Source organism: Dromaius novaehollandiae, chromosome 8, assembly GCF_036370855.1.
Source record: "Dromaius novaehollandiae isolate bDroNov1 chromosome 8, bDroNov1.hap1, whole genome shotgun sequence".
NCBI classification, from domain to species: Eukaryota; Metazoa; Chordata; class Aves; order Casuariiformes; family Dromaiidae; genus Dromaius; species Dromaius novaehollandiae.
Window position 1 is genome coordinate 29,272,913 of NC_088105.1, and position 22,505 is coordinate 29,295,417.

The window sequence follows — 22,505 nt, forward strand, 5'->3', positions numbered from 1 at the left end:
CTTGTCGAGCGGCAGCTGTGTGCGTGCTTGTGTGTGGCGGGCTGTGCATGGCGTGCAACAAGCCAGGGACCACGTTGCGGCAGAGCATACCACGTGCACAGGGATGCTGCCTGTGGGCCTCAGAGGTTCCTGAATATAGCCCAAGGACAGGCCGTTTGTGAAATGGGAAAGAGAGAGGCAGGCTGGAAAGAAGTCAAGGAAATCTGGGCTTTCTGCTGCTTTCAGCTTCCTCCCAGACATGTTTACTGCGATGCAGAGGTTTTTGTTCTCCACAGGCAACTCCGCCCTCCTGTTCAGGCTTTGTCTCATGCTACGAATGCTCTATCTCTTGTTTGGCCGCTTTCAAACCAGACAGCTGCCGCACAGACAGCCTCTGCAGATAGAGCAGCTTTGGGATCTCCTCCCTGAGTTATTCCAGACACCACTTTTGGGCCTGATATGGCTGATTGATCCACTGGGGGGAAGCCACTGGTGTAATGGGGATTGTGTCCATGAGCAATCTCCCATAGGTGTAGACCCAGCCCAGGAAAAGTCCAGGGCTGGGTAATTGCTTGCTTCTGGTGTGCATTGCCGCCCCAACCCCTTCCCCACACCCCTCTCCAGGAGGCCAAGGTCCTGCATGTTCTTGGGGACATAGATGGAGCTATGTGTCCCACGTGCAATGCGCCTTTCCCTGCTGGTCAGTCTGGATGCTTAGATTGCTCAGGTGTCTCCAGGAGGTCCCTTGAAAGGAGGCTCAGGGGGAGAGAATGCTGAAGACAGCCCATCACCCAGATTTCTCCAAAACAGCTATTGAATAGGTGTCAGCGGGATCCTTCTTCATTCCCTGTAGATCCTGACAGAGCTGCAAGGGTGAGGCACACCACGAGGGGCCTGCGAGCTGGCCCCTCTCCTCCTCTTCCTATCAGCAGTGCTCCCAAGCTGCATGGCATGGTGGGACCTCGCTGGGGTTGATGAAGGTCTATATATCTGCCATATACATTGTGCTGGCAAAATCTGATATGGTGGGAGCTCAGCGCAGTCACTTGGAAATATGGGAGAAGGTGGCAAGGGAAGGACATGGACAGGAGCAGTTTTAGGAGCTTTTTGTACCACTTGGTAATATTTCTACTAGTGATGGGAACGTGACAGAGAGGGTGTCCCTTTGCCTAGGAAGGCAGCAGTCAGGAATGAGTTAGGACCTAGAGCAATTTTTAAGCCTCTCAGGGAAGCTCCAGCACACTCAGGACTGCCCTTGTCAGGGTGTCCTCAGCACCACTGGCCTCTTCCCTGTACTGCAGGGGCTGGGGGACAGTGTCACCCTCTTGTTACAGGCCCAGCCCTAGTGAAGCTTTCTTTCTTCAGGGCTTGTGGACAGAAAACTTTCACTGACTCCAGTCAAGTTCGAGCACTGAAAACTGCAGTCCAGGACATTAGTCTACAGCCACGCAGAAAGTCTCTGAATAGAGCTGTAGACTGAATCCCCTGAGCCTTCATGGTTAAGTCTGCCTTTGTACCAGCTCTGAATTGCCATGTCAGTCAACATGCTTTATGAGCTATTGACAGATGGCCTCTGAAACCTTGCTGCTGTGAAGAGTCTTTTCCTGATCTTCAGGCACTTGTAGTTCATCTCTGGACCTTTTTCCAGTTCCTCAGGCTCCATTCTAAATCAGTGCTGAAGTGCCACGCTGCCAGTGCTGGTTTGTGTGGGCTCTGGGCCCCTTCCTGTATCATCCAGGTGGATTCGTGTCTTGGCAGCCTGGCTCATAGCAGCGGGAGGCCAAGGCTTCAGGGGCTTCCTGGATGGGCAGTGTTATGAAACAGGTAAGCACTGAGTGTCTCTGCCTGCCACTCTCCAGGGAATAGGCTTTGCAGGGCAGCTCGCGCCACGCGGCGAGGCACTCCCGTCTCCGGGAGTCAGGGCCATGTCAGAACAATGGGTGGAGAGCAGGAAACGCTGCATGGGAAACAGGATTTTGCTCCACCGCCGCCAGCCGCGGCCCCTTGGCCTCCTTCCTTTCCCTTGCTGAGCCCTGCTCAAGAGAGCTCTTCCCAGAGCCGTTAGTCCCCCCAGCTCCCCGGCGCCTCTCTCGCGCCAGACATCCCCACAGGCGTTGGGAGCGTGCTGAAGGGCCGAGAATACTGCTGTGCAAACGGGCTCCGGCGTGAGATCTTCTCCTTGCGGGTGAGGAAGGGGGCTGAGATGCCTCCCTGCCAGACTGGAGGAGTCAGCATGGCTCTGGGTGCCTTGAATACGCAGCTGTGATTCCTCCGGGAACGGGGTCCCTGCTGCCCGACAGATCTGCAGCTGGGGAACAGGCCTCGGCGGCTTCTTTGCCGCAAAGACCTGCTTGTGCTGTTCTGTTCCCATCATCACCTGGGCTGCCTGCGCCGATCCCCAGGGCTGGCTGAGATCCTGGCAGAAGCTGAGCAGGGCACTGGGCACAGCGCTGTCCTCAGGCAGGGAATGGAGAGCCTCTTCCTTGCTGTGCTCGCAATATGAACACCAGGACGGCCTTGTGGCTTCTCCAGACCTTGGGCAGCAGTGAGAAGGCGAGATGGGAGCTGCGGACAGAGAGCAAGGGTCCTGAACCACCCCTCGTGGGGAGCGGATAGGGAGCAGCAGCCTTCTGGCTCCTTCTCTTGCTGCTGGGACATGTCTGGGATTTTCTGACCCGTGCCAAATTCAGGACACATTTCAAGGACATGGGACTCCGGGTTTATCTTCTACTTCTCCTCCCATGGCTGTCAGGTAAATTCTTCTCCCTCTTCCCTTCTGCCCCAGGGGAACCAGCTCCGTCCCCAGGGAGGCTTTGTGGGACTACACAATAGAGGGCACTCAGCAGTGCTGGGGTTTGGGGTGGAGCAGGGTTTGCTCTCTTCAGAGCTGCTTGTGTGTAGAGATAGGCTTGGAGGAAGGAAGCATCCCTTTGTGAAAGGGAATTTGGATATCTTCTCAGGGCCTGAGGGTAAGGGAACCAAACCTCAGGGCTGAGTTGCCCTGTCCCACCTGCCTCTCCCCTGGCACAATGTGCCCAGCTCGCAAGAGGAAAGGCCAGTGGGAAGAGGAGCCCGAGGACCTCTCATCCTGCTTGGGCTGCATGCTGTGCTCATGCAGGTGCCCCTGGGGCATTAGGGTGGGGCTCCCCAAAAAGAGACTAGAAATACCCACCCTGCTGTCCAAATGGGCTCTGTATCGACCTGGTGACAGGGAGGGGGGCACCCCGTGCCCCAGCACAGCTCCTGAGCTGTGCAGGGGGCAAGAAGACCTGAGGAGGAGAGGTTTACATCTGGGTTATGGGGTTTGTCACGATGACTGACCCTGATGCAGGGCTGGGATGGCTGGTGCTCTTATCTGGCATGCAAGGATGAGGCCACGGCTCGTGACACGCCCTTGTGCTCCCCATCCTAGGGGCCATCCTGGACATCACCCTAATTGCCAACGTGCAGAGTCTGTCCCACTCTGACTTCTTCCTCTCCTGTGTCATGGGTGAGCGCGATGTGAATTACCTGCAGATCGAGAGGGACAACAAGATCGTGATGACACACCCCAAGACAGGCTTCCAGAACTACCGCAACCGCAGCAATCACGTCCAGGCCAGGGGCTTCTCCATGCCCGACCTGGTGGGGATCCTCTACTGCCTGGGGCGCACACCAACAGAGCAGGCTCAGGTGGTCTATGTGCACAACAGCCACAATGGTGAGTGGGCTGGGGGCTGCTAGGGCGCTGGCATGTCCCCCTGGGAGCTCCTTCACATGAGAGCTGGAGACCACGTGTGAGCAGTTGCAGGCTTCCTCCCCCACACTCTGAGCTTTGCAGTCCTAGTGCAACAGAGGAAGGTGTTGTGGGAGGACAGTGATGACTCACTCTTTGAAGCCAGATTTAGGGTCTGCTGGCACTAGAAGGCCAAAAGCCCTTTGCTCAGTGGGTAATCACCACCTTGCCACAGCACCTCTAGCACTTGAGCATGACATGGGAGAGGTGATTGACAACCAGTGGGGCTTGTCTCACTCAAGCACCAGTCAGGAGCAGCATGCATTTATCTCAGTTAGATGTTTGTATGGTGCTGCAGATTAACTTGTGACATACAGGAGATGACACCTAGTCCAATAAAGTAGCATTTGCACCCTCCCAAAGATATGGGATGACTGTTTTTCAGCTGAGGAGCATGGCTGAACTCCAAGGGCGTTTCATATCTTGCAGCAGAGTTGTGGGGCATCTGCCTCAAGGAGGTTTGTGGGGAAGGGCAACAGTCACATTGTAGGCAGCTGGCTGAGATGGGAATTGTGCCCAAGATCAGGCCAAGGTCCAAGTAACAGGAAGCCAGATGGATCTGGAGGAGAGTGTCTCTAGTAGTGAGGTTTGGAAATCATTAACGAGGAGATTAGCCCATCACAGAGCAGCACGTCCAGCCTCGTGCCGGGAGGACTGCAAAGGGGCTGACTCTGCCCAGCACCATGCCTGTGAATGGGAATGTTGCAGTAGCAGGTGCCAAGGAGCCTGCAGGGTCAGAGTGAAGAAAAGGCACTGAGGGGACTCTCACCTGCATGTTTCGGATCTTAACTGGCTCTTTGAAGCAGGTATAAGGAACAAGCTGTACTGGGGCTCCTGAGGAGCATGAGGGTGCACAAAGCAGCTTCCTGTGCAGCGATACACCTCCTTTCAGTCTCCTTGGGAGTAAGGCTGTGCCCTCCAGATCTGAACATGGGCTTTGGCAAGTTCAGGGCTGCCAAGCTCCTCACAGCAGCGGGACTTCACGGCCTCCTGCAATGGCAAGAGGCATTGCCAAGGGCTTGCAGACAGTTAAGGGCAATGGTGAGCACTGGGCTCTTGCCTTCATACTTCATCTCCTATTTCATGCCTTGTAAGCCTAAAGGGCAGCCCTGGGCTAGGCCACAGCAAGGGTAACGTCCAGGTTTAACACTGTCCAACACTACTCCCTGTAACCTCCCCTTTTCAGGTGCTTGAGACTGCAAAATTGTGACTATCAGGACTGAAATTTTCTATATTAGGTAATTGCCTTAAGATGCTTTCTGGGTCCTTTTTAGAAAGTCTCAGCTAAAACAGAGCACCTTTTGCTGAGAATGAAGTGAGGGGACCACATATTCCCTTGCCTGTGTTAAAACACAGTTTTACTATAATTTTTTGAGCAGCTCTAATATCTCCAAGCTGTGGAACACAGATTGCGATAAGGAACAGGCCTCTGGGGTCCAAGCATCCTCCAAAGAGCAGTGACTGGGACTGTGCCCTTGGCCAGAAGTTTGACCTGAAAATGGCAGCAGTCATATCGGAAACGGAGACAACTAGTCTGGACAAACAGAGCGCCAAAGAGGCGCCAGCAGAGGACAAACAGAGTCAGGGGGATATGCTAATACCAGACATAAAAGCGTATAGGAAAGACTGAGTCCGCTGTGAAGTTCAAAGAATAGTATTGTATGTTAAAGAAGGGCTGAAGTCAAATCAGGTTTAGAAACTAACCGTATCAGTGAGCGACAGAGGATGCCTTTCTGCGGGATTTCCCTGTCGCTTGGCAGGACAAAGCAGGCAGAGGGCTGTGGTAGGGTTATCTGCTGGCCGTGAAGGTCCAGGGGGCCAGGAGCACGGTGGGGAGCTTCAGGCCCCTGTACATCCCTGGTGAAAGCCATGGAGGGAGACGAGACCTTTGGGACTGCAGAGATGGAGCTGCTCTGCGCTGGCCCCTGGCTCACCACAGGGACCTGGCTCACAATACCGCTTCCCACAAGCTGCCCACTGACACCCCCTCTTACGTGCCTGGGTTCAAAACCGCTGCAGGAGTAACAAGAGCCAAAAAAGCTGCCATTGGTCCATTTAATTTAGAGAAGGAGAAGTAACTAAAAATGAGGAAGACTGTTCAAAGGAAAAGGTAACTAAAAATGTTAGATCTTTGCAGGGAGAGTGAGGGCCATGTAAGGAAACCATCTTAGAGATTCAAGTGCATGTCACCTCTCATAAAAAGGCTAAGAAAGCACAAAAGTGTGCGTGGATCGCTAAGCAGCTGGTAGGGAAAATTGCTAGAAGCAAGCGGGTATCTTCCAAAAGGTTGTGCACAAATGAAAAAGAAAAAAAAAGAAAAAAGAATATAGGAAGGATCCTAAACTTTGGAAGGTTCGATGCAAAATCACAGTAAAAGAGACCAAAAAAGAATGTAAGGGGCAATTTAGGAAAGGTTTAAAATTAACAACACGTTATTTTTCAAAATCTCAGGGGCAGAAAGTCTCTCAGACAGCCCACTACAGAAAAATGAAATAATTAATTTTTTTTGCATCTATGTACACCATAGAGAAGTTTGGGGAAATTCCCACAATGAAACCTTAATTTATAGGGGAACTTGTCAGAAGGCTTGTCAGAAAGTGCTGGTAGAAGAGGACATGGAATAAATAGCCAAAATGAACAATACCTTGTTGGCAGGACTGTGTTGCCATGAGAAGTATCTTATTGCTAAATTGCTGACTGTGGTGTGTGACCTCTTTCTTAAAATTACCTTGGTGCCAGAGGACTGACTGCAAGGTTGCTAGCGTGCTGCCAGCTTTTTTAAAAGGGTTTCTAGGTAGGGAATTACAGGCCTGTAAACATAAATCTCAACCAGACAATCAGTAGCAACTGTAATAAAGAGCAGAATTAGTAGGCACATGACAACCTGGGAAAGAAACCTCGGATGTTTTATAAAGGCAGGTAATGCCCTGTAGCTGAATTTCTTCGGAGGAGTCAGTAGCGAGGATAATGTGGGAGATCTGGTTGACGCTATCTGCTCATGTTCCCAGAAAGCATTAAGAAAATTCCCTTCCAAAGGCTCTTTGAAAGAAGCTAAGCCACCATGCGGTGACAGGGGAGGTCTTTACATCGATCAGTAACTGACTAAAAGAAAGGAAACAGGAATAGGAGTTAATCTGCAGTTTTTGCCATGCAGAGGAGACACCACTAGAGTCGCACAGTGTCTCTGCAGGGATCTGTGCTACTGGATGTATTCATAAATGACTGAAAAAGTGACCATGTTTGCTGGTGTTACTAAGCTAATCAGGGAGAGAACAAGGAGGGGTGAATTCTGCAAAGACCTGCAGAAACTGAATGGCAGGTGATAAATAGTCAGAGGAAACTTGGTGGAGGTAAATGCAAAATGATGCACATGGGAACCCCTCACTTCCCCTGGAAAATGCTGGGCTCTCACTCTCGGCGGTCAGACCCCAGGGCTGCAACAGCAATTTCTGTAGGTATGAGCTGAACACTCAGCAGAAAACCCTGACTCTCCAAAAGGCTGTGTTAGACCTAAGGAAGGTTCAGAGGAGAGCAATGTTGACGACTAAAGGTGTGGGACAGCATCAGCGTGAGGATCAGTTAGGCAGAGAGACTCCTCAGGCTGGAAAAGAGATGGCTGTAGAGGGATATGATAGAGGTCAATGAGATCCTGAGTGTCCGGGAGTGGGTGCCAAGCAATCACTTATTCTCTCCCACTGCCAATACAAGAAAGTAGTAATTGGCAGGTGCAAAAGGGAGGAGAGGAGGTGGCTCCTCATGCAGCCGGTATTTAGCCTCTGGAATGCCAAGCCACGGGTAGGACAGGCTAAATTTGTATGCATTTCAAAAGGAACTGCAAAATGCGTGGAGGAAAAACCTCAGCTGGGGCATATCAAATAGAAAGTTAATACCTGACTCAGGAAGTTCCTGAGAGAAAATTGCTGAAGCCTGGAGGCTCTTCTGGGGAATTACTGGGACATGCTCGACCTGCTAGGCTCTTCCCCAGGCCTCCGCTGTGTGCCCCGTTTCCTCCTCGCTGCTGGCTGGTGCTGGAGACACCACGCAGAGCTGGATGTGCCTCTGGTCTGACTCAGCGCAGCCGGTTTCGACGTGTGCGATCTGGCGCTTTGGGAGGCTGCGACTGCCAGAACCCAAATGTGCCCTTTTTTGTGTCTGTCCTGGCACACCCAGGGCCTGGTTCCTCTGTCCTTAACATATTTATAGCCTGCTTTATGCTCAAAGCAGGGCTCTGGCTGACTCACTGTATAGCTATGAGAGCTCCTTGCTGCTGCGTACCTGAATGCCTGGGAAACACTAGCTATGGCAGCGCGGTAGCCGAATACTCTGGTAAAGGCAGGGGCAGCTGCTGGAAGACAAGGTGGTGCACAGGTCCTCAGTTCACGGCTCCTTGCCTGCCTGTACTGCTTGCTCTGTAACCCCGACCCGAGGGTCACGATCTGCTGAGAAGTGTCGCCTGCCCTCTGCTTCCACCCTCAGTGAAGAGGGGGCAAATCCAAGTTTTGCAGGCAAAACTGTTTATTTGCCATTCCAAAATCTGTAGCTCTTGGAACCTTTTCTGACATTTCTTGGCATGATAAATAGCTGCCGCGGACGGCAGTTGACACGTGTTTAGTTGGGCAGCTGCTGCGTTAACCAGGCACCCCGATGTCACGGGACTCATTAAGGTGATGAGCTGCGGTGCTGTGCGAAAGCATTGGGTGCCCCAGCCTGAGCGAGGCTGCAGATGCCTGTGCGGCGGGTGCCACGTGGCGCTGGGCTGGGTGTCCGGTGAGCTGGTGCAGAGGGGGCCAGCACTGCGCTCGGGTGGGGGTGCGACCACCCCACCGCTCAGCATGTTCTCCCTTCTCGCAGCCCACCTATTCCCTGTGAAGGCCACGCAGTCCGTGAACATCGCTGAGCCAGCCACCTTCTCCGCCAGAGTCCTCAAGAAGAAGGAGATGGATGTTATGTGGAAAAGAAATGGCAAGTGACCTGGGGACCCCCCCCGGGGAGGTGGGGGGCTGCAGCAACGTGGCCCACGCCAGCCATGGGGCCAGCCCTAGGGCTCGCTCCTGCACCTCGGTGGCCACCACGGTCCCTCTGCCCCTTTGCAGGCACCTACTACCAGACCACAGACCGGGGCGAGGTGCGGGGCAACCTCTTCACGCTGACGCTCCCCAATGTGAGCGTGAGCGAGAACGGTGTCTACAGCGCCACATTTATGGGGGACAGCCCGCTGTGGAGCGCCTTCTACAGACTGATCGTCAGAGGTGAGAGGGGCCGGGGGTGGTGAGGGACAGCTGTGCCCCTGGGCTCCCCCGCTGCCCCGGGGCCAGGGCTGTGATGGGGCGCAGCAGGCCACCGCATCCGGGAGGAGAATAGGAGACACTGGGGCTGCAGGTCTTGGCGTGCTGCTGGGTCTTGGCAGTGGAAGCAGGTGCAGGTACGGGCGATGAAGGTGCCCATGGACCTGACCGGAGTGACAGAGAGGCTGAGGGGTTGGGGGCAGCAAACTGGGAGCCAATGGGTTTGGCATCCCTGCTCTCTCTGCAGCGTGCGCCGCAAAGAAATGGGGGCCCTCCTGCGAGAAGGACTGTCCTGACTGTCTGAACGGAGGCGTCTGCCATGACCACGTTGGCGAATGCATCTGCCCTCCTGGGTTCATGGGCACTCGCTGTGAGAGAGGTAGGGTGTCTGGCTTCTGCAGGGGCCCAGCAGCAGGAGCAGTGCCCAGGGCACTGGCGGGGACCTTTCCTGAGCCCCTGCACTCAGAGACCATGGCCAGAAACTCCACATGCCTCCCTGGCCCTGGTGCCCCTGTTTCTGGAGCAGGGCTGGGGCCATCCCTCTTCTCTGCACGACAAGGCTACGGGGGAGCAGTGAGTTTGTGTGGGGGCCCCTCGCGTTCTTGGGACAATTTTGTGGAGCCCCGGGACACTGAGCCAGCGGCATGTCCCTGCACAAGCAGTGCCCAGGAGGACGATGAGTGTATTTGGGAAGGAAGCCCAGCAAATGGCTGGTGAGGGTAGATGACATTCTTGTTTTTCAGCCTGTCGGGAAGGCCAGTTTGGCCGTAACTGCCAGGAGACGTGCCAAAGAGCCCAGGGCTGCAAGGGGCTCAGCTTCTGCCTCCCAGACCCCTACGGCTGCTCCTGCGCCTCCGGGTGGAGTGGCTCCCGCTGCAACCAAGGTACTGGGATGCTGGCTATCCACCTGCCCACCCCTGCCCAACGAAGGCAGCCCTTCAGCCGGTTGGTCCAGCACAGGGTCAGCTCATCCTTTCTGTCTGCATAAGGCCAGGGCTTCCCCCAGGACCTGGCTCTGTTCTCCAGCAACAGCAGCACCCATGCAAATCGCTCATAGTCTTGCCCACTGCCACATCAAGCTGGTTTCATCACCACTTGCCAGGTCTCTCCACCCTGTCCCTCACTCTGCACTGCAACTGAGCTAGACAGTGGTCCCCATGGTGCAGGACGGAGACCTCCATCCCATACTCGCCCCTCTTTTTTGCCCTGGGTGCTGCCTATAGCACCTGACTGATGGCTTTGGGGACAAGGGGTCTCTCTGGTTACAGGAGAGACCATGTCACCCGCTCTGTTGCTGCTCTCCCTACTGCCTGCCATCCACTAGGCTCTCCTGGCTCAGCAGTCCTGGTGCACGTACCAACTGCCCGCGGTCTCAGCCTTCCAGCAGGCTGGACAACAGGTCCTGCTCTACGCCAGCCCCCGGCTGTGACCCTGCACTGAGTCTGGGGGGTAACTGCGAGCTCTTCTCTTCCCTCAGCCTGTCCTCCAGGATACTACGGCCCAGACTGCGCCCTGGGGTGCTCCTGCCGAAACGGAGGCAGCTGTAACCGCTTCAGTGGCTGCTTGTGCCCGTCAGGCTGGCACGGACAGTACTGCGAGAAGTCAGGTGAGGCTGCTGCTGGCCTAGCCTGGCATAGGGGCTGAGGCGGGTGCCTGTCTCTTGCTCTCAGGAAGGAGCTCCAGCTCCTTCCTCACTGTTAACCCTATGGGCAGCTGGCTACTAACCTCGACAGCCAAATCAGTAACCAACGTCATCCTAGGCCTGCCTGCAGAAATAGTCCCCAGCGCCACGGAAACAATGGTGCTGTAAGGGGAATATCTGGTCTGCCCCTTCCAAATTAGCTGTGCTCTTGCATTGCTCAGCCTGAAACATGGGCTGGCAATCTGGGCCCTGCACTGCTGCAGTTAGACCTCAGCACCCAGCCTGCACCAGGGCACCTGCGTCTATGGCCGTGTGTCTGAGATTGGGGACTGGCTCCCTGGGAAAGATCTGAGCCTCTCACATGCCTGGGAAGGAGCAGGGTCTGCCCTAACACTGCTTTCTCTATGCCAGATCGGTTCCCCCAGATCATCAGACTGGCCTCAGAGCTGGAATTCAACCTGGGCTCAGAGCCCGTGATCAGCTGTGTGGCCACCGGGAACCCACTGCCCGCGAGTGACAGCGTGGAGATGCGCAAGGCTGACGGCACTGTGCTCAAGGTACCACCTGCTCGCTGGGCGCCTTTCTCTCCGCTGCCCCCACCCTGCCCTGTTGCCCCCACACTTGCCCAGCACGCTGGCCTCTTTACTCCACCACAAACCATGGGCAATTGGCCCCATCCCACATTGCAGGCTCCCCCAAAGGCACCCATCTTCCCTCTAATCTTGGCTGCTCTCAGGCCCAGTGAGTTAAAATCTGCAAGCACTGGCATGGGGAGCAGGGCATGGGCTCTAGCCTGGCCTGGTGTGGGCTAACAGCACCCTCTGTGCCTGCAGCTGATCAAAGCCATCATTGAGCCCGGGCAGATCACGTGCGAGTTCCAGGTGCTGAGCTTGACCAAGGCCGATGCAGGGCTCTGGGAGTGCAGAGTCTCCACAACTGGGGGGCAGGACAGCCGGAAAGTCAAAGTCAACATCAGAGGTGAGGGAAGGCCAGCAGCCAGAGTGGGATGACCTGGGGCCACTGGGGAGGCTGATGGCATGGTGTGGGCATGCTAATTTGCACGCGGCCAGGGGAAAGGCCCCAGCTGCCTGCCCTTTGTGCTGGACACTGGTGGGCAGTGGCAGCTTCATGTGTCATGGTGCCAGCAGACAGGTGTGGGTGCTGATAAAAGACTTTGAGGGGTTGCCCTTCCCTGACAAAGCTAGAGGGAGCCAAGATGTGGTGGATATTCCCACACTCTGCTCCTCTTTACTCCCAGTCCCACTGGCTCTGTTCCCTCCTTTGCCCCCAGTGCCACCCACACCCCTGACCCCCCCCCGGCTGCTGGCCAAGCAGAGCCGGCAGCTTGTGGTGTCGCCTGTGGATTGCTTCTCTGGTGATGGACCCGTCGTCTCCATCAAGCTGCTCTACAAGCCCAAGGACGACACCTCAGTGTGGTCATCCATTGTGGGTATGTGTCCACCGGGGCTAAGAGGGCACAGAGAGGACCTGGGTGGAGGGAATGGCTGTCCCAGCTCACAGGGCCCTGAACTGCTGCACCAGCTGAGTCTGGATCTCTTCGGTATCACCTGTTTTAGGCAAGGCAGAGCAGAGAAAGCCCAAGGTGCCCCTGCAGACTGCTCCCAGAAGCTGGTTATCCTGAAATAGCAGGTAGAGCCAGCAGGCACTGATGCTGCTTGGAGGCCACCTGGGCTTGTCACTGGGCTGCCTGCACAGAGATCCCTGCTGGACCATGCTCACCTGGGCTCCAGAAGCCCTGCAGCAGCATCAGATACTTGTGTGGGGTCCCAGCAGAGTCAGTGTGGGGTCCCAGTTATCCCAGCCTGCTGGCATGGACAGAGGTCTCCATCCTGCTCACAAGGAGCCCCTGGGTCTGTCTGGGGTGATGCTGAGGAGGACACCCATGGCGGGGCAGAGTGTGGGCTGGAGGTGTTGCTTTGACATGTCCTCTTGGCCAACAGTTGACAACAGTGAGAACATCACCCTCATGAACCTCCGGCCGGTGACCGCCTATGTCGTCAAGGTGCAGCTGACTCGGCCGGGGGATGGTGGGGAGGGCAGCAAGGGGCCTGAAGCCGTCATGGTGACTGAGTGCATAGGTAAGTCCCCCGTTTCCCTAAACCTAACCCTAGCCCTAACCCTCGTCTGAACTTCCTGGTGAGTCCTCCCCTGTGCAGCTGGTGGGAGCATGGGCTGCGCGTAGCCAGGGAAAGCACCATGGTGCAGGGCTGAAAGCCTTCACGGCCTGCAAAGGGCTAAGGGCTTGCAGGCGATGAGTTTTTGCTGCCTTTTTATTCACAGAGCCCACAGTCAAGCCTGTGATTGAAGGCTGGTCCATAGAGGAGAAAAACACACTTCATGTCAGCTGGAAATTGCCAAATAACCACGAGCCAGCGCATGGGTTCATCGTCCGTCTTTTTGACTCTGCAAGGAGACTGGTGTGTGAGAAAAACATCACATCCATATCCGTGCTGTCTGCCCGCATTGAGGATCTGGAGTTCAATACAGAGTACAGCCTGGAGGTGCTGGTGTACCACTGCACAAGCCTGGGCCCCCCCTCTGACCTCTACAAGGTCATGATAAACAGCAAAGGTAGGCACCGTGGGACATGCACATCCCCCAGCTCAGGCCAGGATGGTGGGGCTCGGGGCACAGTAACACTTATGCCAAAGCACAGAGGGCTTCAGCAGAGCAGTCTCCTACTCATAACCCACAGAGAAAGGGGAAGATCCTGGAAACTGGGGGGAGATCAAGTACAGAACCAGTCTTTAGAAATGAGGAAGGGAAGAATCCAGAGAATTATAATGATAAATCAATTATAAACATAACAGCAACCACCCTGAGCCAGGCCACAGGTCCAGCTACTCCTGTATCCCATCTCTGAAAGTGCATGAACTGTTGCTTGGGGACAGATAAAGGTACGTGGCAAAAAGAGTCTTAATTTCCTCACTATGCCTTGTAGCCTGCAACACCAAGGAGCTGGGAAACATCCTAAGCTCTGCATTATCTTTAGGCTGTCACGAGTGTTGCTCACAAATAGATCTGTCTGTCGTGTCCTTGTCCAAGCCCTGTTTGAACTATCTATACTTCTGGGCTTTACAACATCCTGTAGCAACAAGTTCCTTGGTATAATTACACATTGTGTAAAAAATGATTTCCTTTCATTTGTTTTAATCCTGATGCCTGATAATTTCACTGGATGGTCGCTAGGGCTTGTACTGAGAGAAATCTGTAGTCACTCTTTCCAGTGGAACAAACAAACAGTCAACCTGCATGGAGCTGGGAGATAGTGAGGAGGTGGAACACAGTCATTGTGGACTGGGGAAGAACAAATCATGTCCAATCAGTCTGACTTCCCTTTTTGACAGGGTAACTGGCCTGGTAGATAAGGGAGAAGCAGTACATAAGGCTTGTGACTTCAGTAAAACACATCTTGTTCTGGTATGCGTTAGGAGGACTGTTGCGTATAAAGCTTGGAAGATGTAATTTTTTGTGCACTCTGTGTCTGTAAGAGCTTTGTGTAACTCAGGGTGGGGAGGAGGTGGTTTAAGAAGCGTATGGACAGACTGGAGAAGGTTCAGAGGAGGCAGCGTGAACTATAAGATGCTTAGAAAACACTGTGTGAAGAAGGGCTGAAGAGAGAAAAATCTCGTGAGAGCTATTAAATGCAAAGACATCTAGCCTGAGAGTCCCCGAGGCTGGGAAAGCGTTTGGTCCTGCCCCACTGTTACACTGTCACAAACCCACCCATTTCTGGCCACTGCTGGAGGCAAGACACTGGGGAGGTAATCTGACCCTCATGGGTGCCCTCATGTTTCCTAAAGAGTAGACCCAGGAAAGGTAAGACTGAAAGGCAGCTTGAAAGCAATCTTCCAGCCTATGCAGGGTTGTTAGAAAGAGGACAGTGATCTTTGCTGTGCATGGCAGCCAAGGGATGGACAAGAAGTCCTCTCGGTTTACAGCAGAGCTGCTTCAGGAAGGAGCTGGTGGTTCTGCTTGCTCTGAGAGAGGTGAGTGTTGCCTCGGGTGCCCGGGTTGCCATAAACTCATCTCCTACAGAGGTTCCTGAGAGCAGCTCCCAGCAGCGGTGGCCTGTCTGCCTCTTGCTGCCTCCATGCAACCATGGACTAGGGGTCTCTGGAGGTACCTTCAAACCTGACGTGTCTTTGGTTGCCATTGTTGTCTGCAGTGACTGGAGGGGTCTGGCTTTCCTGCCACTGCCCAGTCTGCCAAGTGCTGGGAGCCCAGAGCCCCCCAACCCCCCAGCCAGGGGCTGACACTCTCTCCTCTCCTTGTCCCAGGCCCCTCCTCCCCACGGTCACTCTCCGCAGAGTCCCTGTCTGACACTGCAGTCAGGCTCTCCTGGCAGGTCCCTGAGTACCCCAATGGGGGCATCACCAAGTACATAGTGGAGCTGCAGCAGGTGGGGGGCACCAGTGAACCCCAGTGGATTGACACAGACAGCGGCGCAGAGACGACCAAGACCGTCGGGGGCCTCAATGCCAGCACAAACTACCAGTTCCGTGTCCGGGCCAACTCCCACGTGCCAGGAGAGTGGAGCCAGCCTGTGAAAGCTAAGACCCTGGGGGACGGTGAGTGAGGCGTCCCAGCAGGGCACACACCTGGACAGTGTCTGGGCCTCCCTGCACCAACCCAGTTGTTTGGCTGGTGCTCCTGCCTGTGCGATCCCAGCACCATCTGGGTCCCCCGGACACGGCCGTGCCTGCTGCCTGCCTCTCTACAGGCAGGGTGGCTAACGAGGCCCTTCTGGAGCTTGGGCTCAGTGCCTGGGCTGGCAAAGGGAGACCAGAGCACTCATGGTAATCTCAGAGAGCTGCTCTGAAGCAACAACCCAAGCCTAAAACACTTGCGGGCCTCTTCAGAAATCCTCTTCCACCAGGCCCTGAGCAGGGCGAGGGGGACATGGTGACAGCACAGCACCCACAGAGTAGCTATGCCTTGGCTATAGGGTGACACAGTGTGCAAAGGGCTAAAGGAGCAGTGCAGAGCTGGTACCAGGGAGGAGCTGACAGCTGGAAGAGAGCATGGAGGAAGCAGAGCTTGGGCAGAAGTCCAGAAACTGATGGGTTTGGCAGTGGGATCCTGGGCAGTAACACCTTCACCTCCATGCCACCCTGCCCTCTGGGTGCATCTGTGGTTGGTGTTTATGTGGGTGCCTGGGAGCAGCACCCTGGGATGCTGAGGCAGGGCTACGGGGTCTCTGAAGCCCAGCTTGGCAGCAGCTGCTTGGCCTATCTCTACAGCTTTAGCTGTCAGGCTGATTCAGCCATGGGGGCTCAGCCATGGACCAAGATCCTTGATCCTTTCTTTTGGCAGGAGCGCTGAGCGTGCCGCCCAGCCTGGGCAGCCAGAGCACCGAGCAGTCGGGAGTAGACCAACAGCTGCTCTTGGCCATCATCGGCTCTGTGTCTGTCACCTGCCTCACCATCCTCTTTGCTCTCCTTGCACTTTTCCTCATCAAGAAGAATTTTTTCCACCGGCGCCGCACCTTTACGTACCAGTCTGGCTCGGTGAGTGCCGCCTGCCCCACCAGGACTGTGCCCCCAGCTCCCCACGTCCCAGCCCGATCCAGGTCACGCTCTGTAGCCTCCAGTCCGGATGCAGCCAGGCCTCACTTCCACGTGGAGAGGGTGCGGAGCCTGTCCTTGCCCATGACTCCTGCCCTGCCGGGCCTGCCGCAAGGGCAGATGGGTGCCTGGTGCCTCTAACCTCACCCACTCCTGTTTTCCAGGGGGAAGAGACCATCTTGCAGTTCAACTCAGGGACCCTGACCTTGACACGCCGGCCCAAGCCACAGCCTGAGCCCCTCAGCTACCCCATATTGGAGTGGGAAGACATCAAGTTTGAAGATATGATTGGGGAGGGGAACTTTGGTCAAGTCATCAGGGCTATGATCAAAAAGGATGGCCTGAAAATGAACGCAGCCATCAAGATGCTGAAAGGCGAGTGTCCGGTCATGGCCAGGGCTTGGTCTTAAGAATGACATCTGAGGTCTTGGTTGCCCTTCCTCACCCCAGGACTTATCCGAAGATGACACTGAGAAGTGGCAAAAGTCCTGTCAGCACCAAGCCAGGCTTCCAACCTCTGGTCCTGGGTCTGAATGGGAGTAGCTCAAATGGGGGGTATCTGTGTCAACCCCTCCAGACCTTCCCTGTCTCTGCCCAGAAGCACTGCTCACAGCTTGGCAGAGCCCCCATATTCCTAAGTCTTAAGTCCATAAGTCCATATTCTTAGCCTCTAGCATTCCTGAATGCTACCCACATGGTGCAGTCTGAGAAGTCTGTAAGCTTGCGGTCCCCATTGAGTCTCCGAGGAAGTGCTGCAACAGTGCCAGCCTTTCACTTTCTATCACCATGCTGAACCTGGGGGTTAGCTGGGGTGACCGTCTGACCTGACAGTATGTTGCACTGTGAGGGGTAGCTGCCAGGGCTCCTGCTGCCAGGCCAGACCTTCCTAGGCACTGTCCTGCTGGCCTTCCAGCACACAGGAAGGGAAGTCAACTCACCAAGCCAGCCAAAAATACTCACTTCTTTGTGGGGTGGATTTTTGGCCAGTTTAGCACAATTCAGTCAGCTCAGAGGTGGGATGGTACAGGGCAGGTTAAGAAGCACATGGCAGGATGGGGTAGAGATCAGGGAGCTTCCATCTTTCTGCACGCTCAGCGCCTATGAGACTGCATCCCGAGCACCACTCCTGGCTGAAGAGAAGGGAAGAGATGGGCCACAGGAGATCAGCAGGAAGGCCCTTAATGTAGGACTGAAGAGTCTGTTCCCGCTTTGCTTCCAGAATTTGCTTCGGAGAATGACCATCGCGACTTTGCTGGGGAGCTGGAGGTGCTATGTAAACTGGGCCATCACCCCAACATCATCAACTTACTGGGTGCCTGTGAGAACAAGGGTGAGGGCTGCCCCCCTCTCTTGGCTGAGCTGGTGTCTCTGGCCTCACATTGTCCCCTGCCTAGCTGAGCTTTCCTCTTTCTTTGATAGCATCCGATAACCTCTGCCTCCTCCTCCCTGCTGCAGGCTACCTGTACATTGCTATTGAGTATGCTCCCTATGGAAACCTCCTTGACTTCCTCCGCAAAAGCCGAGTCCTGGAGACTGACCCAGCCTTTGCCAAGGAGCATGGGACTGCATCCACCCTCACCTCCCAGCAGCTCCTCCAGTTTGCTTCAGATGTGGCCAAGGGAATGCAGTACCTGAGTGAGAAGCAGGTATGCCCCCACCTCCTCCCAGGCAGGGGTCTGCATTGCTCACAGCCTGGGGACCAAGCCCTGGGCTCCTTTTGAACATGTGTTAGGACTTAGACATGCAAGGCTACAGATTCTGCTCACTTCTCTGGCAAACCCTGCCAGAGCCCAGAGCATCCTTTCACCATGGGCCTGGTGACTCCTATGTGGAGCACAAGACACCTGGGATTGGCAGGATGGAGAATTTGGCTCTTGATCATTGGTCCCTCCTGTCTCGGTTTCAAGTCTCAGCTCTCAGCTTAGCTCTCCACTGCTTGCTTCCTACACTGTCAAAGGAGAGGACAAGGCTCCCTGGAGTTTCAGGAAGCTGATGAGGATTTGCTGGGAGCAGGAGCAGATGCCTGGCAGGTCCAGGGAGAGCAGAAACATCCCAGACAACTTTGTCCCTCCACATCTTCAGAGTACCATGACTTTGGCGAGCTGGTGTAGCTCACTTATGGCCTCTTTCAGTTCATTCACAGGGACCTGGCAGCCAGAAATATCTTGGTGGGAGAAAATCTGGCCTCCAAGATTGCCGACTTCGGGCTCTCCAGAGGGGAGGAGGTCTACGTGAAGAAGACAATGGTGAGGCAGGAGCTAAGAGTCTCCATGGGGCCTGCACAGGTCTGGTGGGCAGGAGCCCTCCCCAGCAGCAGGAACACCTACCATGCTGGGACTAGCAGCCTGGAGCTGGGGGTCAGGGGATGGATCCTGGCTCAGCTTGACCTTTGCTCTTGCCCCCCCCTCAAGGCTGAGCAGAGCCTTTGCTGCTGCTTGGTCTTTGGCAGAGATCCCTGCACTGCTCAGCCTGCCCTCTATCTGCAGGGCATGCCCCCGCCCTGATGATCACTCTCTGTTTCCACAGGGTCGCTTGCCAGTTCGCTGGATGGCCATTGAGTCCCTGAACTACAGTGTGTATACCACCAAGAGTGATGTGTAAGTCCTGCAGGCACCAACACATGGGCTGGGGGCACAGAAATGGCCACCTCCATCCCTCCCTGAGGCACTCTGTGCCACCAGGGCAGTTGGTGCAGCATTGCTCTTGCATTAGGTGTTGGCAAGGGCAGAAGGCAATGCCAATGCAGCCCTGCTGGCTCTGCCCAAGGTCTGGCTGCCCACACTCCCCTGGCTGCCCTCCTGGCTGCAGCTCAGCCCTAGCCCTGTCCCAGTCCCAGCACAAACCCCTCTGGCTTCATGCCCATGCCCAGGAGTGGGACACAGCTAGCAGTTCCGCATCACAGCCTGGTCTTCTATTTCAGATGGTCATTTGGTGTCCTGCTCTGGGAGATTGTCAGCTTGGGTAAGGTTCTTCTTACTCCCCTATGCCCTTTCGGGTCCCTGCAGGTCTGGCAGAGCCCTTCTTCTGCAGCCTAGGAGGGGCTCCCTGGGAGCCCTGAGGAATGGTGGCTGGGGGCCTGGGGCACGCCATGCTACCCGGGCATTGCCCCAGGGATGGGCAGGTGGTACCATGTGAGGCCTGCCCAGGGCTCTGCATTGGGGGATGAGGAAACTGTCCCAGTCACAGCCACATCTATGTCTCTCGCCCACAGGGGGGACACCATACTGTGGGATGACGTGTGCCGAGCTCTATGAGAAGCTCCCTCAGGGTTACCGCATGGAGAAGCCACGCAACTGTGATGATGAGGTGTAAGTGGGCAGAGAGCCCCAGCTCAGTGGATGCGCTGTCCTGAGAGCAGGGCTGTTGTGCTCAACTGGGCCAGTCCCTCTAGGCTGTGGTTTGGCTCGATAGAAGTGTCCATGCCACCCTGTGCTCCCCACCACCCAAGTGGGCTCTCACTGGCTGGTCTGCCTGTGCACCATTACCAGGAAAAGAGCTGGGGTCACATGTCCCAGCCACCCATCTCCATGCTTTGCTTCTGCACCTGCTTCTCCCCATCTCACATAAACAGCTTTGCTGCCCCGCTCTGCCCCCCATGCTGACCTGGCATGGGTCTCTGCACCCAGGTACGAGCTGATGCGGCAGTGCTGGCGTGACCGCCCCTACGAGCGCCCACCCTTTGCCCAGATCTCCATGCAGCTCATCCGCATGCTGGAGGCCAGGAAGGTGAGTGTCCGTGAAGGCATGGCTCGGTGCATGGTGCCTGCGTCGCCCTGGGCTGGGCATGGGGTCTGCGCATGGAGGGCTCTGGGCACTGCTGGCTCCCTGAGAAGTGCTAGAGAGATGCCCCTCTTGCACAGGGACCAAAGGCTGGGGAACTCCCTGGACTGCTTGGGGGCATCCAACACCAATCCCCGTCTGAAGCCCACCAAGTGCAGCGACTCCTCCTGGCAGCTCCGCAGGCTCCCAGCCCTGCACCCCGGGGTGCTGCACCTGCAAGTGTGCCACTAGGTGCGGGATGGGGGTCAGGGACAGGGACTCTGTCACAACCTGCTCCTGACTTGGGTTCCCCGCGCAGGCCTACGTGAACATGGCGCTGTTTGAGAACTTCACCTACGCAGGGATCGATGCCACCGCAGAGGAGGCGTGAGGCTGCGCCCAGCACCATGCAGCTGGCTGCCCAGCTATGCCGGCTCATGGCCCCGCTGCAGAGGGACAACACTGGCCCCAGCCTGCTGGGATAATGCTGCGGAAACAAGGGGCTGGCTGTCCCCCCTGGGTCAGAGCCCCGAACGCCAGTGACCCTTCCTGAGAGTGCCCTTCCACGCAGCAGGACTGCACCGTCCCCTCCCTGGCTGCCTCCCAAGGTGCGTGGGCCATGCTGGCATGCCACTGGCCTCTGACAGTGTTTCCACACAGCTGGGGGATGTGCTGGAATGTCCCCAAAGGACAAGACCCTGGCTGCACTCCCTGCATGGCGTTTGCGACAGTTATGGCAGGAGGAGGGCACTCCTAGGAGCTGGCAGATGCTGCAGCCCAGACCTCTGTCAGTGTGTGGGAGCTGGCCTATGCATAAGGACATAAATGCCCATCCTTTGGGGTGAGAGATGGAAGCAGAGACCTGGCAGCTCACTGCCCTACAGGGTCTCAGTGTGCTCAGGGTCTGACTCAGTGCCAGATCCTGAGCACCATCCTGGTGAGGCTGTAAACATTGCTGCCAGCATGAGATGAGGCAGCCCTGGAGTGCGAGAAAGGATGGTGCTAGCCGTGCATGGCCTCCAGCTCCGCTGGACCCAACCCTTTGGAGATTGCCAGTTCTGCTTTCCGTTCAATAAACGTAGTACAACAGACACCCAAAGTCTGGAGAAGGGGAGGTGGGTTACTGGATCTGCATGACTGAAGGCCCTGTGGGAAGGGACCTGGGGCCCTGCCAGTCTGCTGCGGTGGTGATTCATTGGGATCCTGTCGACTGTCTGGGTCCTCCGATAGCACGCATTCCCCAGCGCCCCCAGACAAGCCCCAGGTTTCATTACACAGTGGGAAAGGTTTTTCTTAACATCAAACTGGAATCTCCCCACCTGCGATTTAAGACCATGACTTGTCCTGTCCCCCAAGGATATGGAAAACAAATTATTTCCTTCCTTTGTGCAGCAGCCTCTCACATGTTTGAAAACTGTTACTGCAGCTTCCCCTCAGCTGGCCCCTCTTTATGGGGAACAACCCCAGTTCCTCCAGCCTTTCCCTGCAGCGTAGGTTGTGTCCCTGAGCGTTGCTGTGGGTCTCCCCTGGACTTTCCTCACCTGGGGGGCCAGCTGATGCCCACCCAGTGCTGAGTCAAGCTGTAGAGTCATTTCGTGCATCTTCCTAGGTGACTGTCCTGTTTGAACACCATACTCTAACGTGAGTCTTTTTGGCAACAACACATTTCTCTCAAGTTTAGCCTGGGATCTGCTATGATGCTAGATGCCTCCCTTGGGAGCTCCTGCCTGGGCAGGCAGTCCTCATCCTGCGCTTGTGCAGTTTGTTATACTGACTGCAGCTGGGCTTGGTCTTTAACTTTAGCTTCCTGAGCCATAGGTGTGCAGTCAAGCTAGTCATCCTCTACAGTCTGTGGAAAGTGAGGGCCGTTCCTCCAGAGCCTGTTATCCCATCCCAAGGTAGGTGCCTAAGTACCATACCTGGCATTTGTCTGTCTGGGAAATAATCTTTTTTTTTTTCCCCAGATCATGTTTCAAATGTGTTGATACCATTGTGATTTCCCATGCTGGCCTCCAGTACTATTTGGTGTCAACCGCATCCATTAACAAGCATCTTCTCTTCCCCCATCATTGAGGTCCTTAGTGAAATGGTAACTCAGACTGGCTCCTGAGGTCCCATGCGGCTGTGCAGCCCGATGACACGTGCTGCTGGCCTTGCACCTCCTCTTGCCCTGTTGAGCCAAGGCCACTGTGGGGAATGGCGTGTGAGGCAGTGCCACCAGCCTCCACTGAAATGAAGATTATGCTTCTTGCTTCTCTGACTGCAGAGCCCATTAGCCGGATGGAGAAGGAAGTGGGATTGGTTTGACAAAAATCTGATCATGACAAATTGGTGTTGGCTGTTCCTCCTCTCCCCTCTGTGCCCTGGGGCTGGTGGTGCTGTCACTTGCTGCTGCAGGGTCAGGAGAAGGCAGCAAGCCTGAGCGGGGAGGTTTGCGCGAGCTCCGGTGAGGCGGCAGTCCCTGAGCCCCGGATGGT

General features: G+C 55.6%; 1 protein-coding gene across 3 annotated transcripts; it reads left to right on the plus strand.

Annotated features, from left to right (window-relative positions):
• Positions 1 to 806: 806 nt before the first annotated feature.
• On the plus strand, positions 807 to 21,127 carry TIE1 (tyrosine kinase with immunoglobulin like and EGF like domains 1). Of its 3 annotated transcripts, none has more exons than XM_026096770.2 (23): positions 809 to 2,731; positions 3,392 to 3,679; positions 8,606 to 8,716; positions 8,848 to 9,003; positions 9,287 to 9,418; positions 9,783 to 9,923; positions 10,517 to 10,645; positions 11,093 to 11,238; positions 11,515 to 11,659; positions 11,973 to 12,131; positions 12,643 to 12,780; positions 12,983 to 13,273; positions 14,983 to 15,273; positions 16,019 to 16,332; positions 16,434 to 16,644; positions 17,489 to 17,599; positions 17,725 to 17,915; positions 18,402 to 18,515; positions 18,796 to 18,866; positions 19,190 to 19,230; positions 19,481 to 19,577; positions 19,896 to 19,995; positions 20,348 to 21,127. In XM_026096770.2, the coding sequence occupies exons 1-23, from the start codon at positions 2,686 to 2,688 to the stop codon at positions 20,417 to 20,419; spliced, it is 3,495 nt and encodes a 1,164-aa protein (XP_025952555.1). In that variant the 5' UTR covers positions 809 to 2,685; the 3' UTR covers positions 20,420 to 21,127. The 3 variants fall into 3 exon arrangements, with proteins under 3 accessions (XP_025952557.1, XP_025952555.1, XP_025952556.1); XM_026096771.2 differs by having other exon boundaries at positions 16,019 to 16,212; XM_026096772.2 differs by lacking the exon at positions 9,287 to 9,418 and having other exon boundaries at positions 807 to 2,731.
• Positions 21,128 to 22,505: the final 1,378 nt, after the last annotated feature.

Bases quoted from the DNA above. Each gene is read 5' to 3' on its own strand.
- TIE1 (XM_026096770.2), top strand. From the start codon at position 2,686: ATGGGACTCCGGGTTTATCTTCTACTTCTCCTCCCATGGCTGTCAG. The intron at 3,680-8,605 runs GTGAGTGGGCTG...CCCTTCTCGCAG, and splicing joins TGTGCACAACAGCCACAATG to CCCACCTATTCCCTGTGAAG. The intron at 13,274-14,982 runs GTAGGCACCGTG...TCCTTGTCCCAG, and splicing joins GGTCATGATAAACAGCAAAG to GCCCCTCCTCCCCACGGTCA.